The sequence below is a fragment of the Hoplias malabaricus genome, chromosome 18 (genome assembly GCF_029633855.1).
Source record: "Hoplias malabaricus isolate fHopMal1 chromosome 18, fHopMal1.hap1, whole genome shotgun sequence".
In the NCBI taxonomy this organism is placed as follows: Eukaryota; Metazoa; Chordata; class Actinopteri; order Characiformes; family Erythrinidae; genus Hoplias; species Hoplias malabaricus.
In genome coordinates, this window is record NC_089817.1 from 3399857 (window position 1) to 3419396 (window position 19540).

Consider the following 19540-nt stretch of genomic DNA (forward strand, 5'->3'; position numbering starts at 1 on the left):
ACATATTTTTGGAGTGTGGAAAGAAATTTTAGCCACCATGGAGCTCTCAGATTAAATATCCCTGTGTTGATTAATTCAGAATGTCTGCACTAGCCCCTACATGTATATTTCCTTTACCTATATGATCTCAGCTCATCTGTAAAATTGTGTGGTGCTGCATCAGTGATGTGGTGAATGTGTGCATGTGAGAGTGTGTTTATAATGGACACTGAAGGAGAGTGAAAGCAGGGTTTTTCACCTTTTCTGTTTGAATGTGTTGCTGAGTAACTAGCTTAATGATTGTGTGTGTGTGAGGAGTGGAGTGAGGGGAAATGGGAGGAGTTAAGGGTGGGGATTGTTCAGCTTCTCTGTATGGTGTTGAGTTAGTAACTCGGTGACTGTGTGTGTTAATGCATGGCTCTGATTGAGTGTATGTAGTGAGTGTGTGTAGTGAGTTAGTGTTTAGAGTGTTTGTGGTATGAGGATAGATTATGCATTCAATGTAATCTGTGTATAGAGTGTGTATGACATGTTATGTGTGTGTATGTTTACTGAAAGGGTGTATAGGGTTAAAGTGACTTATTAAAGGGTAAGTGTGTATAGACAGTAATGGCAAAGGACCGGGTCAGGTGTTTGTGTGTGTGGTGTGTGTTGCTATTAGTGGTGGTGTTAGTGTGTGTGTTTTTGGTGGTGTATTTGAGGTGTGTGTGTTCTGGAGGACAGTTCACACACGCTGCAATCGCAGCCGACTCACTCAGGTGTTCAAACATCGGCAGGTAAGACCAAAAAAAACCCACACCCCACACACACACACACAAACCTGCATATACACACAAGCGCACACACCATCATTAATAACTAATTATTCTAAGTCTGCTTTGAATAATCTGCCATTAAATTGTTAAGTATCCAATATGGATTTATTAGTATCTGCTATGAATAATTTAGCATCCACTGTGAATAATTTAGCATAGACAATGAATTATTAAGTATATGCTTAGAATTATTTATCATCAGCTATTTGTAATTAATTATTTGTTATGAATTGTTCCATATATAATTTAATAATTCTGTATTCTCTGTATCCACATGAGTGTTCACAAAAAATTTTATATGTGAGATCACCATTTGAAATCTGAATAAATTAAAAATCTACCAGTAAACACCAGGCTCAGGCTACGTACGGTTTACTTCATTAATGTACAGCTGAGTGTGGTCTGTGGTGGGACTCAGAGTCTGAGGCTGTACATTCTCTGTAAGAGCTACACAGTGGTTATGACCCGTTATGTTACCTATCGAAACCTGTCCCACAATTCTAAACATTTTCATGTGTTTTTCACAGTAAATTTGTTTTCTTCTGGTGGATTTTACAATCTGAGCTCACTGTTATTTCCTTCAGAGTTCCATGACTGAAACTGCTGAATCAGATGTGGAAAAATGTATAGATTTATAAACAATATATTATTACAAAAATTAACGAATCTTTCCCCTCACACGGGGCTTTAGCCTGTGCATATCTGCTGCTTATACTTCTGCTGGGAGCATTTTCTGATGTACAGGGTGGGCCATTTATATGGATACACTTTAATAAAATGGGAATGGTTGGTGATATTAACTTCCTGTTTTGTGGCACATTAGTATATGGGAGGGGAAAACTTTTCAAGATGGGGGGTGACCATGGTGGACATTTTGAAGTCGGCCATTTTGGATCCAACTTTAGTTTTTTCAATGGGAAGAGGGTCATGTGACACATCAAACTCGTTGGGAATTTCACAAGAAAAACAATGGTATGCTTGGTTTTAATGTAACTTTATTCTTTCATGAGTTATTTACAAGTTTCTGACCACTTATAAAATGTCTTCAAAGTGCTGCCCATTGTGTTGGATTGTCAGTGCAACCCTCTTCTCCCACTCTTCACACACTGATAGCAACACCGCAGGAGAAATGCTAGCACAGGCTTCCAGTGTCCGTAGTTTCAGGTGCTGCACATCTCGTATCTTCACAGCATAGACAATTGCCTTCAGATGACCCCAAAGATAAAAGTCTAAGGGGGTCAGATCGGGAGACCTTGGTGGCCATTCAACTGGCCCACGACAACCAATCCACTTTCCAGGAAACTGTTCATCTAGGAATTCTCGGACCTGACACCCATAATTTGGTGGTGCACCATCTTACTGGAAAAACACATCATCATTTCACATATCCAGTGGCCTTGAGGTTTCCATTGATGAAGAATGGCCCCACTATCGTTGTACGCCATATACCACACCATACCATCAGTTTTTTTGTTCCAACAGTCTTGGAGGGATCTATCCAATGTGGGTTAGTGTCAGACCAATAGCGGTGGTTTTGTTTGTTAACTTCACCATTCACATAAAAGTTTACTTTATCACTGAACAAAATCTTCGGTGTAAACTGAGGGTCCTGCTCCAATTTTTGTTTTGCCCATTCTCAAATTCAGTGCGCTGATCTGGGTCATCCTCGCTGAGATGCTGCAGCAGCTGGAGATTGTAAGGGTGCCACTTGTGAGAAGCCGAAGGAATGTTTGACTGATGTCACTCTCCAGTGACATGCGGCGAGTGCTATGCTGTGGGCTCTTGCTGAATGAAGCTAGGACAGCCACTGATGTTTCTTCATTAGCGACAGTTTTCATGCGTCCACATTTTGGCAACTCCAACACTGAACCAATTTCACAAAACTTGGCGAGCAGTTTGCTAACTGTAGCGTTGGAGATGGTTGGTCTCGTAGGGTGTCTTGCATTGAAATCTGCTGCAATGCCCCGGTTACTGCGTTCACCAGACATCAACACAATTTCTATCCGCTCCTCACGTGTTAACCTCTGAGACATGTCAATGGCTGTAAACAAAGAGAAACTCGTAAATAACTCATGAAAGAATAAAGTTACGTTAAAACCACCATTGCTTTTCTTCCTAATAAGTTTGATGTGTCACATGACCCTCTTCCCATTGAAAAAACAAAAGTTGGATCCAAAATGGCGGCTTCAAAATGGCCGCCATGGTCACCACCATCTTGAAAAGTTTCCCCCCTCCCGTATACTAATGTGCCACAAACAGGAAGTTAATATCACAAACCATTCCCATTGTATTAAGGTGTATCCATATAAATGGCCCACCCTGTATATCTATTAGCCTATCCTAATATCTTACCTACTGTTTTAGTTAGGCACTGTACTTATTAAAGTACACTATGGTTGCACATTCATATAGTGTGACTCACATATGGTTTAATTTGTAATCTGCATGAAATATGTGTATAATATTTCTTTTGAAACAGAAACCATCAGCACCCCCATCACGTTGGCTCAGACAGGGCAGAGACAGAGCAACAGTGCTTTAGACTAAGTGTTAGTGCTAGGTTTAACTATAAGGATTAGGATTCAGTGTTAGTTGTAGGGTTGTGTTATAAATTATACATGACTCAGTATCTTTGTGAATCCTGTGTGTGAGTGTGCGTGTAAGAGAGAGAGAGAGAGAGAGAGAGCGAAAGAGAGAGCAATGAGGGCAGTGTCTATGTTTAGTGTGTGGGCATGGAAGTCTGATGTGATAATCAGGATTATAAACTGTGAGTCGAGTCTGGAGCGGCTGCTTTAAAGTGACCACACCCCAAAACAAACAAATAAACAAATACCTCACAAAAGACAGAGTATTAAACTCTGCCTCTTTTTACATCACCACACTCTGTCCACACCACTGCGTTGTAAGTGTCAAATTATGCTGAGATGTTACCTGTATTGTGTTTTTGTGGATTGCTGGAGTTAGGGTTATTTTTATTATTTTAATAATTTTCTTATAATTTCAATTATATACAATACACAGCCTGACTAAAAATGTTCACTCTGTATCTACAACATGTAGTTCTTCTGTTGTTCTGCATGTTGTTCTCTTTTGTCTTCTCTTGCACTCTCTCTCTCTTACACACATACACACACAAACACACTGTCCCACGTTCAGTTCAGAGTCTGTTGCCCTTGATTTGATGGTCATTTTCCTCTTGGTCAGTGACTCTGAAAGTTCAGTGATTGACCCAGAGCAGAGAACACAGCTGAGTTCCCTCTCTCCTGGTGTTTTATCGTTTGTTTGTTTTTCTTGTTTTCTTGTTGAACTGTGATTTCCCAAGTTGTATTATGTCTGCTTCCTCTGTGTCTCAGCTATGATCTGAAATGTTAATGCTCCTTTTCTGTCAAGAAACTCAGAACTTTCCACTTTCCACTAAACAGCCCTTTACACCCATTACAGGGTAGTGTCACAGTCACACAGCTCCAGGGACCTGGAGGTCGTGGGTTCGAGTCCCGCTCCGGCTGAGCTGTGAGGAGTGTGGTGTGTTCTCCCCGTGTCTGCGTGGGTTTCCTCTGGGTGACTGTCTGTGAGGAGTGTGGTGTGTTCTCCCCGTGTCTGCGTGGGTTTCCTCCAGGTGACTGTCTGTGAGGAGTGTGGTGTGTTCTCCCTGTGTCTGCGTGGGTTTCCTCCGGGTGACTGTCTGTGAGGAGTGTGGTGTGTTCTCCCTGTGTCTGCGTGGGTTTCCTCTGGGTGACTGTCTGTGAGGAGTGTGGTGTGTTCTCCCCGTGTCCGCGTGGGTTTCCTCCGGGTGACTGTCTGTGAGGAGTGTGGTGTGTTCTCCCCGTGTCCGCGTGGGTTTCCTCCGGGTGACTGTCTGTGAGGAGTGTGGTGTGTTCTCCCTGTGTCCGCGTGGGTTTCCTCCGGGTGACTGTCTGTGAGGAGTGTGGTGTGTTCTCCCTGTGTCCGCGTGGGTTTCCTCCGAGTGACTGTCTGTGAGAAGTGTGGTGTGTTCTCCCTGTGTCCGCGTGGGTTTCCTCCAGGTGACTGTCTGTGAGGAGTGTGGTGTGTTCTCCCTGTGTCCGCGTGGGTTTCCTCCGGGTGACTGTCTGTGAGGAGTGTGGCGTGTTCTCCCTGTGTCTGCGTGGGTTTCCTCTGGGTGCTCCGGTTTCCTCCCATGCTTCAAAAACACACATTGGTAGGTGGATTGCACACTGAAGGACTATCACCCCCTCCAGGGTGTGTTCCCACCTTGCACTGAGAGATTCTTGCACCCAGTGACCCAATGCTGCCCTGTACTGGATAAGTGGTTACAGACAATGAATGAATTAATGAATTAATGTTCTGTGCTCCCCTTGTCATGTGACTGTTTCCCTCTGTCTCCTGCATCTACCTCCATCCTTGACCACTCCTATGTGCCCCCCCACACGCACATTATTACATTAGCACAGTGCTGTGGAGAAGTTGCACTGTGTTCTGGGAAATAATGGGGTAACATTCAGATCATATTCAAGGAGTTGGAGTGGTATTTGTGATACATCATACTTGAGGTAATGACCCAAAAACGTCATCTGACTTCACATATATTTGTTGCTGAATGATATGAAATCCTCACAACAATGTCCTGAAATCTGGTGTAAAGCCTTCCCAGAAGATTAGGATGTTACTAATGTGAAGTGTAAGACACTTCTGATTAATGCCTTTCATGTCAGAAGGAATAAGGGACAAACCTGAATTCAGAAACATGTGGTTTACAGTTCATGATATTTATCTGGTGAATGTTGTACTGTTTTAGGGGAAAAAACTAACCTTAAACAAGAATGATTAATGAAATGAAGGCAACGTGTTTCGATAAACAATGAATCAGTCTTTTGTGCTTACATGGGTCAAAGCTCTGCGTGTTTGAGAATGAGAGGACCATTAGTCATTAAGGGATCTGCAGTCCACTAGAAATCACAGATAAAGCCAGTCCTCATTCAAACTCATTACAATTAGATTCTCTCCCTATATGACACAAGCAAACACTGCTCTGAGGGCTGATGTGGTTTTGTAGTGAGATGGTGTTGGGGTGAGGTGGTGTTGTGGTGAGGTGGTGTTGTGGGGAGGTGGTGTTGTGGGGAGGGCTGATGTGGTGTTGTGGGGAGGGCTGATGTGGTGTTGTGGTGAGGTGTTATGTGGTGTTGTGGTGAGAGATGAGATGGTGTTGTAGTGAGGTGGTGTTGTGGGGAGGTGTGTTGTGGTGAGGTGGTGTTGTGGGGAGGGCTGATGTGGTGTTGTGGGGAGGGGTGTTGTGGTGAGGTGGTGTTGTGGGGAGGGCTGATGTGGTGTTGTGGTGAGGTGGTGTTGTGGTGAGATGATGTTGTGGTGAGGAGTGAGATGGTGTTGTGGTGAGGGGTGATGTGGTGAGGTGGTGTTGTGGTGAGGGGTGAGGTGTTATGTGGTGTTGTGGTGAGGGATGAGATGGTGTTGTAGTGAGGTGGTGTTGTGGGGAGGGCTGATGTGGTGTTGTGGTGAGGTGGTGTTGTGGGGAGGGGGTGTTGTGGTGTTGTGGTGAGATGGTGTTGTGGTCATGGGTGAGGTGGTGTGGTGGTGAGATGGTGTTGTGGTGAGGTGGTGTTGTGGTGAGATGATGTTGTGGTGAGGGGTGAGATGGTGTTGTGGTGAGGGGTGAGATGGTGTTGTGGTGAGGGGTGATGTGGTGAGGTGGTGTTGTGGTGAGGGGTGATGTGGTGAGGTGGTGTTGTGGTGAGATGGTGTTGTGGTGAGGAGTGAGATGGTGTTGTGGTGAGGGTTGATGTGGTGAGGTGGTGTTGTGGTGAGGGGTGAGGTGGTGAGGTGGTGTTGTGGTGAGGGGTGAGATGGTGTTGTGGTGAGGGGTGATGTGGTGAGGTGGTGAGGTGGTGTTGTGGTGAGGGGTGATGTGGTGAGGTGGTGTTGTGGTGAGATGGTGTTGTGGTGAGGGGTGATGTGGTGAGGTGGTGAGGTGGTGTTGTGGTGAGGGGTGAGGTGGTGAGGTGCTGTTGTGGTGAGGGGTGAGATGGTGTTGTGGTGAGGTGGTCTTGTGGTGAGGGGTGAGATGGTGAGGTGGTGTTGTGGTGAGGGGTGAGATGGTGTTGTGGTGAGGGGTGATGTGGTGAGGTGGTCTTGTGGTGAGGGGTGAGGTGGTGTTGTTGTGAGGGGTGAGATGGTGTTGTGGTGAGGGGTGATGTGGTGAGGGGTGAGATGGTCTTGTGGTGTGGTGTTGTGGTGAGATGGTGTGGTGGTGAGATGGTGTTGGGGTGAGGTGGTGTTGTGATGAGGTGGTGTTGTTGTGAGGGGTGAGATGGTCTTGTGGTGTGGTGTTGTGGTGAGATGGTGTGGTGGTGAGATGGTGTTGGGGTGAGGTGGTGTTGTGATGAGGTGGTGAGGGGTGAGATGGTCTTGTGTTGTGGTGAGATGGTGAGGTGGTGTGGTGGTGAGATGGTGTTGTGGTGAGGGGTGATGTGGTGAGGTGGTGAGGGTTGAGATGGTGTTGTGGTGAGGGGTGAGGTGGTGAGATGGTGTTGTGGTGAGGGGTAATGTGGTGAGGTGGTGTTGTGGTGAGGGGTGAGATGGTCTTGTGTTGTGGTGAGATGGTGAGGTGGTGAGGGTTGAGATGGTGTTGTGGTGAGGGGTGAGGTGGTGAGGTGGTGTTGTGGTGAGGGGTAATGTGGTGAGGTGGTGAGGTGGTGAGGTGGTGTTGTGGTGAGGGGTGAGATGGTCTTGTGTTGTGGTGAGATGGTGAGGTGGTGTGGTGGTGAGGTGGTGAGGGTTGAGATGGTGTTGTGGTGAGGGGTGAGGTGGTGAGATGGTGTTGTGGTGAGGGGTGAGGTGGTGAGATGGTGTTGTGGTGAGGGGTAATGTGGTGAGGTGGTGTTGTGGTGAGGGGTGAGATGGTCTTGTGTTGTGGTGAGGGGTGAGATGGTCTTGTGTTGTGGTGAGATGGTGAGGTGGTGTGGTGGTGAGGTGGTGAGGGTTGAGATGGTGTTGTGGTGAGGGGTGAGGTGGTGAGGTGGTGTTGTGGTGAGGGGTGAGATGGTCTTGTGTTGTGGTGAGGGGTGAGATGGTCTTGTGTTGTGGTGAGATGGTGAGGTGGTGTGGTGGTGAGGTGGTGAGGGTTGAGATGGTGTTGTGGTGAGGGGTGAGGTGGTGAGGTGGTGTTGTGGTGAGGGGTAATGTGGTGAGGTGGTGAGGTGGTGTTGTGGTGAGGGGTGAGATGGTCTTGTGGTGTGGTGTTGTGGTGAGATGGTGAGGTGGTGAATTGATAAGAATAAAAAGATGAGGCTCTGTGGTAAACATGTATATCTCTGAAGCAGAGTGTGGAACAGAGGATGTGTCTCTGCTTGTGACTAAATTCATCTTCATTCTCAAGAGTTTGGGTAAAGGCCAAAAACTGTGAAAGTGTGTGTGTGTGTGTGTGTGAGAGAGTGAGAGAGAGAGAGAGAGAGAGAGAGAGAGAGAGAGAAAGAATGAGAATTAGTGTGTGTGTGTGAGAGAGAGAGAGAGAAAGAATGAGAATTAGTGTGTGTGTGTGTGTGTGTTTGTGTGTGTTTGTGTTTGTGTGTGTGTGTGTGTGTGTGTGAGGCCATTTTCACATGGGAACTCCATAAAACGTCTTTGAGGAATCAGGTTGCCCTTTCACACATATAGCCACAGCTGGAAATGTTCACAGGGTGAAAGTAGGGGGCAGAGCCTGTGCAGTGTGTGGTTCAGGCAGGGGTTGGAAACTGTGCAGCAAATGCAGGAGATACAGTGTGATTCTCTGGAAAATTCCCAGCTCACTTCACACAGGTGTCACTCAGACATTCAACTAAAATGTGTGTACTAGGGTCAGGACAAACTCAGATCATTCAAATGGGAATCTTCAGGAAGATGTGTGAGGGTCAGGGACTGTCTGGATGGAGATTGGTTGAGGGTGAGTTTTAGTTCTGAGCTGCAGCTCCATATGTGTCAAATGAACGAGACACACTGAGCACACATCTCTCAGTCCATTCATCCTCAAACCAGGATTCATTGTCTGCAGCAGCGCTGAATATTACCTTCTCAGTGTGTGGACATGCTCAGCAGCTTCAAACTTTAGGCATGCCACTGACCAATCACTGCTGAGTGACTGCTGCCCTGACCACACCCCTGTCTGCAGTCACCATCCAAAACACCTCTCTCCCACCAGCATCCATCCCATCATCATCTGTCCTACCAGCCTCCATCTGACCAACCACTGTCAAACCAGCCTCCATCCAACCACCCTCTATCCAACCTGCCATCATCCAACCAGACTTTGTCCAACAAGCCTCCATCATCTGTCTTACTGCCAGTGTGTGGTGGAGGTTAAAGCTGATGGACTTAGTGTATAAGTGAGAGTGAGTGTTTGTGTGTGTGTGTGTGTGTGTGTGTGTGTGTGTGTGTGTGTGTGTGAGAGAGAGAGAGAGAGAGAGAGAGAGAGAGAGAAGCTGACTGAGTTATCATAGAAGTGTGGGTGTGGGTGTAAATGAGTAGCTGGCTGAATCATTGCAGAAGTGTGTGTGTGTGTGTGTGTATGTGTGTGTGTGTGTGTGTGTGTGTGTGTGTGTGTGTGTACGTGTGTCAGTGATAAACTTGCTGAGTTATTACAGAAGTGTGTGTGTGTGTGTGTGTGTGTGTGTAAATGGTGTTTACACAAATAGCAGATGTCTTTTCTGGTAAAATTCCAATGTTAACTTTAGTGATCAATGATTCCTGGGAAAGTTACTCAGGGTGAAACCTTGAAAAAAATTCAGGTCATTATATGTGGGGGGCTGAGCGGGGGTGGGGGCGGGGGCTGGGGCTAGGGCAGGGGGATAACTTCTGCCTCCTGCTGAGACTTTCACAATAGCAGAGTCCTGAAATCCCAAGGCTATTAAGGATTAGAACAAAATGTTTAAATTTAAAGGTCATCATTGTAACTATTAAATAACTTCATTACCACATTCTAGTATGTTCACACACTGAACTGAATTTAATTTAATTATGGATATGTCCAGTACATTCTGGGGTTTAATGGATTAACTGCCTGGTTATTCCTCTGGACTCAGGAAGGATATGGGGCAGATGTTTCTTGACACCAGTGGTTGCTTTAAGGACTCTCCTGCGTCACTGGCTACTGAAAGTGATTCTGCACTTTAACCTCTTCACCAGGTCACATCGACCATGCTTGTTTCTTTGTTGACAACTTCTATCACATATCCAGAGGGAAATGCTGAACTGGTGAGGTGACAGTGGTCAGCGCTGTAGGTCTGTGAATGTCCAAACAAACATTATTTGTGTGTCCGCCTCCTGCTCTGATGTTTATTCTACTGTCTCTCTTTAGTGATTTACTTCAGTGCTCAGGGGGCAATGCGAAACTTCTCCAGTTTCTTTACTACTGATTACACACCAATTAGCCATAACAATAAAGCCACCTTGTTTCTAAACTCACTGTCCGTTCTCTTAGCTCCACTGACCACACCAGTCACTCTGATTACTTGCAAATTGTAGAAATACATTCTGTTTTTTTGCATATTTTGTTTGGCCCATTTTCACAGTTCTTCAATGATCAGGACCCCCACAAGACCCCCACAGTGCAGGTGTGATGTGGTGGTGGATCCTCCTCAGCGCTGCAGTGACACTGACAATGTGGTGGTGTGTGTATATTTGTGTGTGTTTTCAGAGATGTGCTGATGGAGGGGGGGTCTGCAGTAGATGCTGCGATCGCTTCGTTGGTGTGTACTGCATTGGTAAACCCTCAGAGCATGGGCCTTGGGGGTGGAGCCATCTTCACTATTATGGACAACAAAGGTACGTTCACAAATAAAAAACAGCTCTGTGATTCTTATTTATATATTCATTTCATCTTAACAGGTTCATGCTGAAAGTGGAAAATTTTATTGTTTTTGCCCATTTTTATTATTCAAAAAAATATGGTACAGGCAACAAAAGGCTGGTAAATGTATGTAATGCTTCAGAAAAGTAAACAAGGTCAATTGGCAACAGATCAGTGACATGATTTGGTTTAGAACAAATCAGAGAGGCAGAGTCTTTCAGAAGTAAAAAGCCTTGGGAGGAGGGAAAACCTGGGGAGGAACCAAGACTCATATGGGGAACCCATCCTCCTTGGGTCAACACAGCAGAGAACAGAACAGAACAGAAATAAAAGTGAACTGATAGAGATAAATGAGTTATAGTAATGTGAAAGTAAAATATTAGTGATATATGAGTATGAGGAAGGAGGAGGTGGTGAATGATTTTGTGGGAGGTAAAGGCAGATGCAGAGTTAATTTGAGATAAAACATCATTCATGAATAGCCAAGCATGATACTGTAGATGAGACAAAGCCAAGATCTTGAGCAACAACAGGAGAGCTGCAGGAACAGGATATCTCAATGCATGAAAGAGACAGGAGAAAGAAAACCAGACAAGGGGAAAAAATAAAGGGGTTAGTAGGTTCATGGTAAAGCAGGGGCAAAATTGTCCTGCAAAAAAATCATCCACGGGCCAGGCAAGAGAACCCAGCTCATTGCAGTAGTCTAGACAAGTTATAATGCATGCACTAGTTTTTCTGCATCATTTAAGTTACTGTTTTGGCAGTATTGATAAGTGGAAGAAGGCAGTTTTGACTGTACTGGATATAAGGGTATCAAATGTGAGAGTCAAATCAAAAGCTACCCCTAAGTTTTTAATGATGGTATTGTGTTTTACTGTTGAATTATCAAGATTAATAGCAGCATTTCTGAGTGAATGTATCTGAGTATCTGTACCTAGTAACAAGACCTCAGTTTTATCAGAATTTAACATGAGGAAGTTTGCATCATCCAGTCTTTCATGTCAATTAGACATTCTGTTATTTTACGTAGACAAGCGACATCATTAGGTTTGGCTGATATACACAGTTGTGTGTCATCAGCGTAACAGTGGAATTGAATCCCATGCTTACGGATTAGTCGACCCAGTGGCAGCATGTAGAGCATGAACAAAACAGGGCCAAGCACTGACCCTTGTGGAACACCATATTTAACTAAAGTATGATTAAAGGATTTATTAATCATATAAACAAATTGATAATGGTCAGATAAATCTGACCAAGAGAGGGCAGATTCATTTTTTCCTACCAGATTTTCCAGCCTATCAAGTAGTATCACATGATCTATGGTATCAAATTCTGCGCTAAGGTCAAGCAGCATCAGAGTAGAGATACATCCCTTATCAAGTGAAAGAAGTAAGCCATCAGTTACTGATTAAACTAAGCAAGTCATTTTAATTGACAGGAAAAGACAACTAACCAATGGGTGACAGGACTCAGGACAAGACAGGAACAGACACAGGAGCTGGGACAAGACAGGACCGGATACAGGAGACTGAATTCGGGACAGGACAGGAGACTGACAAAGGGGGGTGACAGGAAACTGAACAAGAGACTGAACAGGTGACTTACAAAATGGAACAGGAGATGGGACTAGGGACTGGAACAGACTAGACAGGACGGGAGTGGAAACACGAGACGTGACAGGAGACTGGGGTTGCACATTGGACAGGAACTGAGACAAGACTGAGGACAGGACAGGACCTGAGACGGAAGACTGGACTGGACAGGAGACGGGACAGGTGATGGAATGGAGAACTGGGAATGGACAGGGGACTGAACTTGATTACAGACTGGGACTGGACATGAGGCAGGACAGGTGATGGGACTGGGTGCTGGGAATGGACAGGAGACCAGACAGAGGGTTGAAATGAGGACTGGACTGGAGACAAGACTTGAGACAGGACAGAGGGTTGAAACGGGGACTGGACTGGATTAACAGGGGACTGGACAGGATTTGGCAGGGGAACAGGGACCAGGATGTTTATGGGGACAGACACAAACACAGTGACAGGGACTAGGATAGAGACAGGAACCAGGACAGGGACAGACAGGGGAACCAAAACAACTGGGGTGTGCCCAGGGCTGGCAAAGTCTGTGGGGCTGTCCGAGAAGCCAGCCTGGGCACAGCTCTAGGGATCGGCCCCAAAGTCCTTGGGGCCGACCTACAAACACGACTTGAAGCAGCCGGGGCCACAGTCATGGGTGCAGAAGCGGCCAGGGCCACAGTCACGGGTGCAGAAGCGGCCGGGGCCACAGTCACAGGTGCAGAAGAGGCTGGGCCCACAGTCACAGGTGGAGGAGCAGCCGAGGAAGCCGCCATATCAGGGACAGGAGCGGCTGAGGAAGCCGCCTTCTCGGGGACAGGAGCGACTGAGGAAGCTGCCTTCTCGGGGACTGGAGCAGCCAAGGAAGCCGCCTTCTCGGGGACTGGAGCGGCCGAGGAAGCCGCCTTCTCGAGGACTGGAGCAGCGGGTGCCGCTTACATGGGGACAGGAGCGGCCGAGGAAGCCGCCATCTCAGGGACAGGAGCGGCCGAGGAAGCCGCCATCTCAGGGACAGGAGCGGCCGAGGACGCCGCCGTCTCAGGGACAGGAGCGGCCGAGGAAGCTGCCATCTCAGGGGCAGGAGCAGCTGGGTTCGCTGCCTTCACAGGGACAGGAGCAGCTGGAGCTGTGGAGGGTTTAGGGGGTCTGATGGGCACACTCATGAGGGATTTCATCAACCATGGATCCCCCAGAGATGCGCCCCTGTTAGCCTCACCTCCGTTGTCCTGAGGTTGGAGGCTAACAGCCCCTACCCTTTATCCCCCCCAAAAAATTTCCCCAGACCTGAGGGGGTAATCCTCCAGCGAGGGGGAGACTCCAGCACGCTTCTTTCGCCGGATCCTTCGACTCGCGCTGGAGCAATCACTCGATTCATGAGTCGTCGACTCCTGAAGGCGCTGAGCAACAGCGGCGTGCATGTGCTGAAGCCGGCAACTCCATTCCGCAGTCGCCTCTAAAACATACCCCACAGGACATACCCCTGTCAGCGTTCCTGACAGAATATCCGACCAATATAAGGACGCAGCAAACACAGACAATCCTTTCGCAAGTTGTGCTATTCGCTGGACGCCATTCTGTACAGGCCCCAGCGAATAGCACACCTTGCAAAAGGATTGTCTGTGTTTGCTGCATCCTTATATTGGTCGGTCATTCTGTCAGGAACGCTGAGGGCGGACTGACGGAGACGGAAGCAAACGCTAAAACACAGTGATTTTATTAAAGCGAACTAACAAAACAGAGAAAGACTGACTTGGGCAAAAACAAAACTAGTAACAGATGAAACAGACAAGGAAACAAACCAAAACGAGGAATAACAGAAACAGGCAGACTTGCTACAATGACGGTGGAAAGGAAACGGTGACAATAGTGGAAACGACATGAAACTAATCAAAGACAGACAGACTTGGGAACCATGAAACTCAACAATGCAAATGACCGACAAATGGGAGTGACACAAGGGAACTGAAATACCTGACACAGACAAGACACACCTGGAACAGATAACGAGGGGGACGGATCACCAACGAGACTGACGAGGACGAGGGTGGAGACATGAACAATAACAAACAGAGCCATGTGCTGAGAGAGCACATGGCGGGGAAACAGACATGACAGAACAAGGGCGTGACACAGGGGGAGTGAACTCATTCAGGGCAATGTATTCATTGGGTTTAGAGATATAATATAAGAGATATAATATAAAGTTTGTTATCAGTAATGATATCACAGTGTGATTTAGATGCTAGATATTGTATATTTAAAATTTAATATGGGAGGTGCTGAAGCCCTGTGTTCACTGCAGTGAATTGGTGTTATTTCTAATTAGGCTATTAAAACTGATTTTGGGTGTCTATGATAACAAGGTTTGTGGGGAACAGACACAGTTTCAATGCTGAAAAATGAATTAGTGCTAATCAGATTGGGTGATATGGACATGTTACTCACCATACTAACAGCTGAGAGATGGTCAGGTAGAAAATTAGGAACTTTAATATTACTTACCTTCTCTATATCCAATCCACCTACCTGACTGACGTGACTGGGAAGGACTAGTCAGTCCCGGGACAGAACCACCTCAATGCAGTCAGAGAGAACAACAGATCCCAGATTCATATTTCAATATTTAGATATTCAGAGAATCCAGAGAAAACTCTATATGTAAGGGACAAAGCCCAAAACCAGTATCTGGTTGTGGTCTTCTAGCCCTCAGACAGCACTGAATTAAAAACAGACAGGTTTCTTTTGTGGAAATCACTGCATGGGTCAGAAACACTCCTCAAACCTACTGTCTGTGAACACAGTTCATCACCACATCCACAAACACAAGTTAACCCTCATAAACTTCCATAATCACAATGTTATATCACAACTGTACTTTATGTAAATAATCACAACTGCACTTCTTGTTAGATGCTAACTACATGTCATTGGCTCTGTACTTGTACTCTGCACAATGACAATATAGTTGAATTTAATCTAATCTAATCTAAATGCAGAAAAGAACCCAGATATAAACAGGATCCAGGTTTGGAACATGGAATGTGTGTTGGTTATTGAGGATTGTGTGGAATGTGTGTTGATTATTGAGGATTGTGTGGAATGTGTGTTGATTATTGAGGATTGTGTGGAATGTGCATTGATTATTGAGGATTGTGTGGAATGTGTGTTGATTATTGAGGATTGTGTGGAATGTGTGTTGATTATTGAGGATTGTGTGGAATGTGTGTTGATTATTGAGGATTGTGTTGAATGTGTGTTGGTTATTGAGGATTGTGTGGAATGTGTGTTGATTATTGAGGATTGTGTTAAATGTGTATTGATTATTGAGGATTGTGTGGAATGTGTGTTGATTATTGAGGATTGTGTGGAATGTGTGTTAATTATTGAGGATTGTGTTGAATGTGTGTTGATTATTGAGGATTGTGTGGAATGTGTGTTGGTTATTGAGGATTGTGTGGAATGTGTGTTAATTATTGAGGATTGTGTGGAATGTGTATTGATCATTGAGGATTGTGTGGGATGTGTGTTGATTATTGAGGATTGTGTGGAATGTGTATTGATTATTGAGGATTGTGTGGAATGTGTGTTTATTATTGAGGATTGTGTGGAATGTGTGTTGATTATTGAGGATTGTGTGGAATGTGTATTGATTATTGAGGATTGTGTGGAATGTGTGTTGATTATTGAGGATTGTGTTGAATGTGTGTTGATTATTGAGGATTGTGTTGAATGTGTGTTGATTATTGAGGATTGTGTGGAATGTGTGTTGATTATTGAAGATTGTGTGGAATGTGTACTGATAATTGAGGATTGTGACGATAGTGTGTAATCAATACACATTCTATGCAATCTTCAATAATCCGTACACATTCCTCAATAATTGTAATGATTTTTGAGGATTGTGTGGAATGTGTATTGATTGAGGATTTGCTGCTTCCTGCTTCTTTGCCGTTCAGAGATTTTGCTGTTTAGCTCTGCTATCTTTTATTTCTTTTCTTTTATTTTTTCAAAACCTACTTGTTTTTCTGTGATAGAGTATCTGAGCTTTTAAATATACACAAGTCAGCAGCACTACGAAGCCAAAACTGGATATTTTCTGTTTTTGATACTTTTTAAAGTAGTGCAATTGCTCTAGAAACCAGGACAGTTCCAAAAACCAGGACAGTTTCAACAGGCTACAGTAGAAGAAACTTGTAAAATGCCTCATCATTTTGTTAAACACATGTGCTGTCAGAATTGCAGACCAGAGGATCATGTGGATGGCAACACTGCCATGAGTACAGATAGAGATGGGCAATGGGTGCAGACTGAAGCTAGACCCAAACGCTGTGCTTTGTATAGCTCTGTAGTCTTGTCTTCTACTCCTGGTATGACAGCAGTTTCAGCTGCTGAACCTGACACTGCTGCTGAGAGATCACAGCACAAAACCAGACCAGAATATCGGTCTTACTCACTTCAGCTGAAAAACAAATCTGAACCACTGCATGCCCTTGGTGAGAATCACAAACGCAGTGAACACAGAAAGTGCCAGAGGTGTCAGCCGGTCCCAAAACCCTAACAAACCTACAGCAGGCATCGTCATCTTTGGAGACGACACTGTTATTGGAGCAACAAACCCAAAAGTCATAGTGCAATGTGAGCCAAACATCACAGTCCCTGAACTTACTGCAAAGCTTCCAGCTGTACTAACTGAGTACACGAATGTGAAGAGGATTATTGCACACGTTGGAAAGAATGACACTGTCAAGCAGGAGTCTGAAGTTTTAAAAAGGGACTTTAATGACTTCCTTAACACACTCAGTAAGTTCAACATAATATTTTTCATCAGTGGACCTCTACCTGCAGGAGGCACCAGTATGTTCTGAAGGTTACTGGGATTAAACACCTGGCTACAGAACAGCTGATGGTCAAATGGACTGAACTTCATTGACAACTTTAACTTGTTTTTTTGGGAAGAGAGACCTTTTTAGGAGAGATGGACTGCACACGAACAAAAGGAGTGTTATCTTCTTACAGACAATCTCATTTTCTCTGTGTGTAATTTATCCACTTCTCTTGGTGGTGGCACATCAGCACCAACATCCAGGAACTCTGCTGTACGAGCTGATGACACCACTGAGGATGACCTGAGGGAGCAGCAGGCACTGGACATGAGTGGCAACAACCAATTCTAACAGCTGCCAGACACACCACAACCACCACTCCCACATCACCCCACCTGAACCTCCCAGCAGCCATGGAGAACCTCGTATCAGCTGGCACAAGGCTGGCACTTTCCCTGTCAGCCAGCCCTCGGGTGCAAAGAAGAACCACCCCAGCTACTACTCCACGCTCATCTACTGCCACTTCCCCACTGCAGTCTCCCAGACTGTCCCCTAAGAAAAATCATGCTCCATCACCGCCAAGAGCACCTCAAAGGAATAGACAAGCTCCTCGACTCCGGAAAGACAGTTTTGCTCATGGCCCCATCGCCAGCAGCTCCACACAGATTCGTCCGCTGATAAGGGTCAAGAAAAGAGATGTTTTTCAGGTCCTGGCTGCTGCAGTGATGATGTCAGCCATACATGTTTTCAAAACAAGCTTGGACCCTGAGTGCCTGTAATCTCTCTCAAGCCAGTACATATCAGAGAGAGAAAGAACAGAGAGTTCAGGTCAGATTCTGTGAATGTAGCCAATCTACAGCAAATAAAATGTGAGACAGAGATTCTGTGGGAAAGTGCAGTTACTAAGTTAGCTCTAAATATCAGATCTGTCACAAACAAATGACACTTAATTAATGATTTTATTACAGCACATGGGCTTGATTTTATACTCTTAACTGAGACTTGACTAAATGAATGAAGCGCTGCAACTGTTTTATTGGAGTCGGCTCCTTCAGATTTTCATTTTTTAAATGCATCTCTTGCCAGTAAAAAAAGTGAAGATCTATCTGCTCTGTTCCATGATTCTTTTCAGTGCAAGCAGTTATCATTTGGTGACTTCACAACATGTGAGAATCTCTGTGTAGTTCTGAAAGTTCTGTAGTTCTGTAGTTTCACACTGTAGCACCAGACCTTCTTCACATTGTTAACACCTCATTCATGTCGGGGGTCTTTCCAAGCTCCTCACTAAAAACTGCAGTTGTAAAGCCTCTTCTAAAAAAAAAAATTAGAGTAATTTCAGATAAATAACTAAGACCAATTACTAATTTACCTTTCACTGGCAAAATCATTGAGTAAATAGTTTTCAGTCAAATCACTAGCATCTTGTCCTTAAACAGCAGCCTAGACAAATTGCAGTCTGGGTTCTGGTGTAATCACTGCACTGAGACTGCTCTAAACAAGGTAATTAATGACATTTGCTTAAATACGGAGGCTGGAAAGGTATCTTTTCTATTACTCCTTGACCTTAATGCTGCCTTTGATACCATTGACCATAAGATTCTTATAGATAGACTTGCAAACTGGGTTGGACTCTCAGGAACAGTCCTGAAGTGGATCGTTTCTTACCTGGAAGGCAAGAACTACTTTATAGAAATAGAAATTAATATTTCAGAGAACATGCCAGTGACCTGTGGTGTCCCCCAGGGCTCTATTCTTGGTCTACTTTTATTTAATTTATATATGCTTCCTCTTGACCAGATTCAATAAGACTATGGGCTGTTCCTACCACAGATATGCAGATGATACTCAGATTTACACAGCCCTGTCCCCAAACGACTCTGGTCCTGACTCATTAAGCAAGTGCCTTGAACACATCACTAACTGGATGGGATGCCACTTTCTGCAGCTGAATAAAGATAAAACAGAGATTATTCTATATGGGAACAGCAGTAAGACAAAGATTGGCTACGTATCTGGACCCGAGAGCCCTCAAATCTAAAGAACTGGCTCAAAACATTGGTGCCTTAATGAACTCAGATCTCAGTTTTAGTCTCATATTAAAGCTGTTACTAGATCATCATTTTACCATCTTAAGAACATCAGTAAGATCAGAGATTTTCTGACTAAACCAGAGCTGGAGAAACTTGCCCATGCTTTTATTTCTAGCATTGATTACTGTAATGGTCTCTTAGCTGGACACTTCCAAAAAAGACCATTAAACAGCTTCAGCTGATACAAAACACAGCTGCCAGGGTCTCACTCTGAGCAAAAAAATAACATCACCCCATTCTCAAATCCTTACACTAGATACCAGTCTGTTACAGAATAGACTTGTTATTACTGGTCTATAAATGTCTAAATGGGGTAGGACCAGTGTATTTATCAGATCTGCTACAGAGATATGAGTCGAGCAGAGATCTCAGATCTTTAGGAACTAGTCAGTTAGTCCTGCCGCTCATAAATGGAACCAGCCGACTGAGAATATTA

General features: G+C 44.9%; 1 protein-coding gene across 4 annotated transcripts in view; it reads left to right on the forward strand.

Moving 5' to 3' along the window:
- Nucleotides 1-434: 434 nt before the first annotated feature.
- Nucleotides 435-19540, forward strand: part of ggt5b (gamma-glutamyltransferase 5b) — a 42140-nt gene continuing 23034 nt past the window's right edge. For 3 of the 4 annotated variants that reach the window (XM_066650344.1, XM_066650343.1, XM_066650345.1), the window contains exons 1-2: nucleotides 435-755; nucleotides 10456-10583. In XM_066650344.1, coding sequence (XP_066506441.1) covers nucleotides 589-755; nucleotides 10456-10583 — 295 coding nt within the window. In that variant the 5' untranslated portion in view covers nucleotides 435-588. Of the gene's footprint in view, nucleotides 756-4825; nucleotides 4972-10455; nucleotides 10584-19540 lie in introns of those variants that run through there. The other variant, XM_066650346.1, reaches the window with a different exon arrangement.